The following is a 7,887-nucleotide window of genomic DNA, read 5'->3' as shown; positions in this document are numbered from 1 at the left end:
GTCAACCACACATCACAAGTGGGTCGCTCCGCACAGGAAGCGGCCGCAGTAAACTTCAGCCGGAGAACCAGAGGATGGTCCTGATTGACAGCAGATCAATGCCCTCTGATCACATGATCCGTAGCAGCAGGGTCTGGGTGAACAGTAAGGTTTGCCTCATTGTGCAGCAGTTTGTCTTTGGCTGTGATGATCACACATTCACAGTGGTGACTCCCTCGGATGCTCCCTGGTCTGTTGCCATGGCGTCCAGGGACGATGCGTGTCTCCTCTGATAATGACAGGTGTCTGATGTGTCAGAACGTTTCAGCAGCGGACCCTCACAGACACGGAGCTGAATGTGAAGGTGTATCGATTGCAGAGGTCACGCTGCAGCTCCTCATGCTCGAAGACTCCACAACAACTTTCCATTAAAGCGCCCACACTGGCCTCATTCTGCAGCTGCTTTCTGCTCCAGTTAGGCTGAAAATCCTCTGATGGAAGGAGTATGTGAAGCGGGTTAGAAAGCACACTCTGCTGTAAACTAATTCTCCTACACTGGCTGCCTGCTGTGGAGTCATCTATCCACAGGAACAGCCCAACAATCTGACGTCTGAGCATCGTCCAGCAGTCGCTTTCACGGCCGATACTGTAAAGAAACAACAACCTGCGTAATCTGAGCTCTATGTAGGCCTATACAGAGAGAAGGTGGACTTCATGAAACCAGACTGACCACAAAGCAGAAAACCTGTCTGAACCCAGTGCAGAAAAAAACAGGCCCAGGATGGACCGACTGCTGCTCTACAAGCAAAACAGGATCTAACGCTCCCCCTGCTGTAAACCTGCCTCCAAACACAGGATATCTGGATAACACACGTGTTTGTATGAGCTGCTGAGATTCATGGAGAGAGCACCGCTCTTTGTGTTAGAGCATCAGCTGTTTCACAGGCACTCCATGATATGACAACAACACAGTGCTCCTAATTTAACTGTCACTGTGTCATCAGTTAACACCACAGGAATCCAGTGACAGAGATACCCATGTGCTGCAGATGAAATAAGACCAAACACCTAACCCCAACCCTGGCAGCATGTTAAATATCATGAACCTTTCCACACATCCGATCATCCTAAAGAGATGCTGCTGCAGTCTCTTCACGCTGAAGAAGCAACAGCTCCATCCTGCTGGACCTGCAGCGTGGGAGGACACACAGCTGAGCTCCTCACAAACAACAAATCAACTCAACATCCTTTGAATCATCATGCACACAGTTTTGTGGTGCGTTCACTGTCTGTAGTAAGAGTCTGTGGTGCGTTCACTGTCTGTAGAAAGAGTCTGTGGTGCGTTCATAGTTTGTAGTAACAGTCTAAAGTGCGTTTGCTGTCTGTAACAGTGGGACCCTCTGCCTTTTCTGGGACGGGGAATTTCTCGCTGCTTGGATCTGGAGCAGTGAGGGGATTATTCTTCCAGTTGATGAGGAGGGAGTGTGTGTGTGTGGGGGGGGGGGGTCGGTCTGATAACCGGTCTGATAACGTGGGAACGTGGAAAGCTCTCCTCCGTAGGACGCAGGTCTGAAGGCTGCGGCTGTTCCTTCATGTTGTGAAAAAGTTTTGGTAAATTGGAGCCATGCTGCTGATGTCACCACAACGCCGCAGTCTGCCACAGGAGGCGAGGAGCTGGGAGGATGGGCTTATAGACCAGACAGAGGCTGATGGGAGAATGTGTTCCGATATGATGCCCAGAGGAGGAACGATCAAGCAGGAGGCAGGAAGCAAAGGGGAACGGGCTGTGGGATGAGTGGCGTGACGAAGCCCACTCCTTTCTTCCGCTCAGGGAGCGCCAGTGACAACGGTGCTGCTCTGAAGCCGACAAGACTTTAATTAGAACAACACAAAGCCTGGAAGAGCTGAGGAAGAGGAGGAGGCGATGAGGAGGAACCACCACAACAAAGACAGAGGAGAATCCTTTCACACCATCCAGACAGAAACCTTCATCACAGAATGTCTGCAGGGAGTCATCATCACAGATGTGCTTCATCCTCACCATCTGAACAGTCTCAGCGTTCACTGCAACACAACGTGCTGCTTGGAGGACACACACACACACAGGCACACACAGACACACACACCTCATATGACTCATAATCTTTACCTTGTGTGTGTGTGTGTGCGCGCGCCTGCCAACTCCTGCACTCTTGTGTCATGTCTGCTGTACTGTGTGTGTCTTTGTGTGAATTTTATCTTAACACTGATGCACTCTGAGTGTGTGACCCTGAGGTCAAAGGTCATAGAGGATGATGATGTCATCATTGTATATGTTCAGTAGTGGACTGTAGTGGACAGTGGAGGTGAGGTGAACCCTTGGCTGGGTTAAACACAGGCCGGCTGCAGCACAGAGGTGTGGCTCAGGGTGGCATTCGGCTCCACTGTGGATGCCCTGCTGCAAAACAGGCAGGTGCACACATTCCTCATCAGGCAGCTCTGCAGAGGCTGCAGAGCAGGGACCAGGACAGCCAGGCCGCTGAGGGACAGGGAGGACGTCTGCTGGAACATTAGCAGCAGAGAGACGCCGCTCTGTGGGAGCTGATGTTCAGAAGGATGAAATGTCATAAATATGACCCACTCAGACTGAGATGTGAAGCTGCTTCAGGACCAGGACTGTCACTGAGACAGACGTTTGGGTTCCTGACAGGTCTGTCAGCGTGAACGGAGCTCTCTGACCTCATCACCTGACTTTTGAAATGATGTCTGAATCATATTTCAGCTCTTCAGGATGTAAACAGACGTTGTCCCATCAGACATTAGAACATACATCATGTTCAGGACGTTCATGGACTAAATGTTGTAAAATAACTGATGATGAAAATATGAATCATCTCTGCATAATATTTACAATCAGTCGTCGTTACATCAGCAGGAAACCAGGCGGCGGTGTGAGGACAGACGTGCTGCTCGTACCTCAGACTCTATGTTTCTGTCTCACACACACAGCTGAAGGTCAGGCTGCGTTTCCTCTGCAGTGAACGGACATCAGGCGTATCATGTATAGAGCTGCATGAACCCACACACACGTGATCTGTGTGCGGACGTGTAATTTAATTAGCACAGGAAATGAGCTGCAGACGGACGAGAGCAGGAGAATTACTGCACGCTCCAGCAGCGATGCTGCACATGCCGAAGGTCAGTTTGTGGATTTAGAGGCCTAAATTGGTCCCTGACTGGGAGCAGAGATGCTCGGATATATCTGTGTCCTAACACGACACAATCAGCCAACTGCCAGCCTCCAGGAAGCAGAAATCACGTCCTGCTTCTGTGGCGTTCAATCAAAGCAGCAGCTGCATCTTCTTCAGGAAGTCCAGGTAGTCAGGACTGTCATACGAACTAAAGTATGACAACCAGTCTGTGGCTCTGGGCCCCCGTCTGTCTGTCTGTCTGTCTGTCTGTGGATTCACTGCTTTAAAGCCCTTGTCCCCATCAGTCCTAATCTGAACTGACCAATCAGCAGCCGTTAGCGGCATGCTATTGTTTGATGGGCTAAATCAGCTTCAGCTGTTAGAAGGAGGACAGATGCTGACTGAAGTTCAGTGATGAGTTCAGATGATGGTCTAATACGTGTCAGGGAGACCAGGGTCCACACAAAGGTGTGAGCATTATTATCTCTCATCTCATTATTGTTAAATAACTTCTAGAAAGATTCACAAAAAGCAAACAAAATCAAAAATGGAACTGGTCATAACCTTGAACTGCATGTTGTTAACAATCAGCTGATTATAGACACTAATACCCCGTTCACACTGGGGAAAAAAATCTGGCTAAAGCGGGATTCGGGCCTATCCAGATGTTTTTTTCTGAGTGTGAACACCTTGAATCTGGCAGTATCCAGTTTGATTTCAATCCGGCTAGATCCACCCACGAGAGGTGGATTTAGCCGGATTGGCTCAAATGTGGCTCAGGTGTGAACGCAAATGTGGCTAGCAAATCCGGCTAGCGACATTCTACTTCCGGTTAGTGGTGTGATACTTCCGGTTCACAGGGCACGACGCATGCGCGCACTGGGCCCTACCACGGCCTGAACGGACTCTGTATATTACGAGGCACCACCTAGTGGTTTGGAGAACAGCAAACATGCTGGATGAAGCCGGATTAAGTGCGGACACAACTGTGTGCTAGCCAGATTTGAAAATAGGTCTGAACGCATCCAGCTTAAAGACTGTCTGGGCTCAATCCTACTCTAGCTGGAATGACTTTCTCCAGTGTGAACGGGGCCTAAGAGCTGTGTGAACAGGATAACTGAGTGTGGACTGTGTCGGTGAATGTGCAGGGAGGTGTGTCGTCCTGACGTGGGTGTGCCGGCCGCGTTTTATTATTTATAGATGGAGCCGGACAGGAAGGAAGCAGAGCGGCAAACATCCTCTGAGTGTGTAACACACACAAAGCTCACGCATGGCTTCTCCTCAGTGTCCCAGCAGCCCCGCAGGCCGAACAAAAAAAAACTAACGTTTTATTTTGGGGTGTAATTGAGCGCTGGTAATGTCCATAAAGGTCGTTCAGAGATTTACCCAGAGTTCCATGCGTTCTAGGAGAGGAGGTTATCCGTGTCATTACGGGGTGACACAACATCAATTGTAACTTGATACCTCTGGCAAAAGAATTTCCTTTGGGATTAATAAAGTTTTATCTTATCTTATCTTATCTTATCACTATGTAGCAACAACCACACATAAAGTCATCAAATGAAGTGAGTATGATTTTCCTTTTGTACATTTTCCCCAAATCTGCAGAATAATACTGAAAACTCTTCACCCACACCTCCCCCGCTCTCTGCCTCCCCTCCGTGTGCTCCGCAGGCAGTCACCTCGGAGCCTCTGATGACTGGCGGTCTGTCCGCAGCAGGACGGCAGACTCACAGCTGGTTTCTGAATGTGCGCGGAGTGTTTTAAACACATCGTTCTCCTCAGAAGACAAGCCAGGAGGCACAGAGGATGCTGCCCTGTGATTGGCTGGTTTGCAGTGAAGGTAAGAGCTCCTCTCTGAGTCAGCTTCACAGGAAGTGAGTCCCTTTATAGAGTCTCTGTCAGCAGGTCGGCTGATGACTCTTCCTTATGTAACATGACTGTGAAGACAAACTGAGCAGCTGGTCAGCGCTCCCACACTCAGCTCCCTGCAGGTCACTTTGTTCACGGTGTTCAGTGGTCTGCATCAGCCTGCACAAAGCCAGCTGTGGGAGAGTCTGTGGAGCTCTCAGAGCTTCAGCTCCCTCACCAGCAAGTGAACATTTGATGGAAATGATTTACATTCTAATATTTAATCGGCCTTCTCATATTAATATGTGAGATGATGAGGTGAGGATGTAACAAAGGGTTCAGAGAGCACACGATAAAAACAATCCTGATCTGTTTCCAGAGCGGACCCACAGCCGTTCACATCAGGTGTTCTACTCTACAGAACTAACATGGAGGTCTTCCTGTGGAGGACAGGAGCCTTCAGAACACCAGGAAGAACCATCTGTCTAACAGGAGCTCACATCGGCCGATCAGATCAAAGAGGACACAACCAGCTGCTGAGACTCTCTGACAGCTAGCATGTAGCAGCTAGCATGTAGCAGCTAGCACGTGTGTAGAGGACTGTTGTGTCTCTGTGAGGACAATATGAGCAAAAAGTCACTTTGAAACAAACTGTGATCAAAGCAGAAAAGTCTTCATGAAGCAACAGACACAGACAGAACTGACAGCACTTCCTGACTGGACTCTGATTGGACAGAACTGACAGCACTTCCTGACTGGACTCTGATTGGACAGAACTGACAGCACTTCCTGACTGGAACAAGAAGCCGAGGAGCCAGCTGCACTTCATGCTCACTACCCCAACGCCAAAGGCCGCGTGCTGCAAAGGAGCGGAGTCAGATCAGGATCAGCAGATGTGCACAGACCAGGTATCTGAAGCGGGGTCAGGACTGAGGGTGCACTGGAACAGCTCCAGAGCCTGCTCCAAAGGACCAGCGTGCAGCTGAAGGAGGCTCTCTGTCAGCTCAGCTGAGCTCAGGTGTGACTTCAGCCCGCACAGAAGAGTGAAGCCTGGATTTTGTGAACTATAGAACACAAGACAGATGCTTCTTCTGTCTGTCCTACCGTCACAGAGACATCATGACATTAATCCATGAGTAACTGCTACCATTCATCCGGACAGACTCTGGATTCCAGTGAGCGGAAACCTTAACCAGCAGGTGGCGCTACACTCTGAAGGTCCACTGCACAGTCACTGAGTTTACACTGAGGCTGGGTGGACGCAGACAGGGACGGCTGTGGACATCATGGACGCACATCTTACTAATTTGGTGACTAAAGAGTTGCAGACAGTAGATCGCCCCCTACAGGAAGATTTGGTCAGTGCAGGCTGAGGAGCAGCTGTGTGTCAGTGTGTTCGTCCTCAGACAGACAGACAGACAGCTGTGGCCAGTGATGGACCTCTGTGGACTCAAGTCACATGATCCACCGACATGTTTGTCCTCTGAAGACAGAGACACCCTGAGGTTCTGCAGGTGCAGAGAGAACACCTCTGCATCTGTGTGTGTGTGTATGTGTACTACAGGTCTCTGACTGATCAGGTCAAAACATTTAAAACCAGCTGATCCTGATCCTGACCGTGTCCCACGGCACAGGAGGACAGGAAGACAGGAGGACAGGGACATGTCAGCAGCAGCTCAGCTCCCATATGAGGTCACACCTACACAGCGACGGTTCGTGACTCCACTGGATCACGTAGTGAAAAACAACGTAGCTGCGTCCATTATCGGACTGCCGGACGCGCTCCGTGTCCGATAATGGATCTCGTTTGCCGTCTGCAGGTTGTCCTGTTGTGTTATGAGCTAACATCACGCTTAACGTGCAGCTACACACACACACACACACAGCACGGACTGGACTCTCTGCTGCTGCTCACCTGGTTAGCACACAGCAGCATGAGCCGGGTCTCAGTCCGGCCCAGCAGCCCGTACAACAACACAACTTCACCCCACAGCAGGAATGTGCGTCACCGCACGCAGGAGCGGCGCACAGAACAGCGCCGAGCCTGGAAAAGTGCAAACGCCGTCAGTGTGTGCGCTGTTCAGAGAAACACAGCGGATCCGGGTCAGAGGAGCCGCTGCCCGTGCAGGCGGAGCTGTTTCCGTTACTTCACCGGTTTAGTATTATTATTACTGTCCCACTCAGGATGAAGCTAGCCACCAAAGCAATGGACAGCTCAGAGGCGGCTTACCTGCAGCTCGGCCCGCTCCACCTCCCACTGCGCCCGCTCCACCTCGAAGCGGGCCCACTCATGCTGGAGGAAGTGTAGGATCCCCGGGATGCTGTACTGAGCCCTGGCTGCCTCTCCGCCGCCGAGGTCGCCGGGCTGCGGAGCTTTGATGTTCCCACCGACGGGCAGACCCGAGCTGTTGCTGAAGAAGACACCGGGGCACGCCTGCTCGTCCATGGCCGGACCGGAGCCACCGGGGTCTGTTTCGGTCCGGTGCTACCGACGGTTTCTGTGAAATGTCCTCAGCGGGAGAACACAGTCCATCCACGGTCCTCCGCGCTGGACCGACAGCTCCTGCCTGACGCAGCTGTCAGACGGAGACCGTCAGAAGCCCGGGAGGAAGACCAGGACCGGGCTTCCGGTCCGGACCTTCACAATAACACGCACCCCCGGAACTACAAACAAACAAACTCACTCATCAAGCGAGTGCTCTGTACTGATATATTTAAAGTACATTTGAAGATGGCTACTCTCACTGAAGCCTGAAGATGTGACGTTTGCTTCATATTTCCGCTGGCTGAGCTTCTTTATAAAACACACGAAGCTTTTATTTTGAAGGCGCGGCTACTTGAAATGACACAGCTTGACTGTGCGATTACGTCAACCCCGCTGAGCCAC

At 51.0% G+C, this 7,887-nt stretch overlaps 1 protein-coding gene across 1 annotated transcript in view; it reads right to left on the bottom strand.

The window, feature by feature from the left end:
• Positions 1-7,587, bottom strand: part of LOC114443682 (striatin-like) — an 18,921-nt gene extending 11,334 nt beyond the window's left edge. The window contains exon 1 of the mRNA XM_028417972.1: positions 7,231-7,587. Within this exon, the coding sequence (XP_028273773.1) occupies positions 7,231-7,446 (216 nt within the window). The 5' untranslated portion in view covers positions 7,447-7,587. The remainder of the gene's footprint in view (positions 1-7,230) is intronic.
• Between the last annotated feature and the right edge of the window lie 300 nt (positions 7,588-7,887).

This window comes from Parambassis ranga, chromosome 1 (assembly GCF_900634625.1).
Source record: "Parambassis ranga chromosome 1, fParRan2.1, whole genome shotgun sequence".
NCBI lineage: Eukaryota > Metazoa > Chordata > Actinopteri > Ambassidae > Parambassis > Parambassis ranga.
This window is presented reverse-complemented; position numbering and strand designations above follow the sequence as displayed.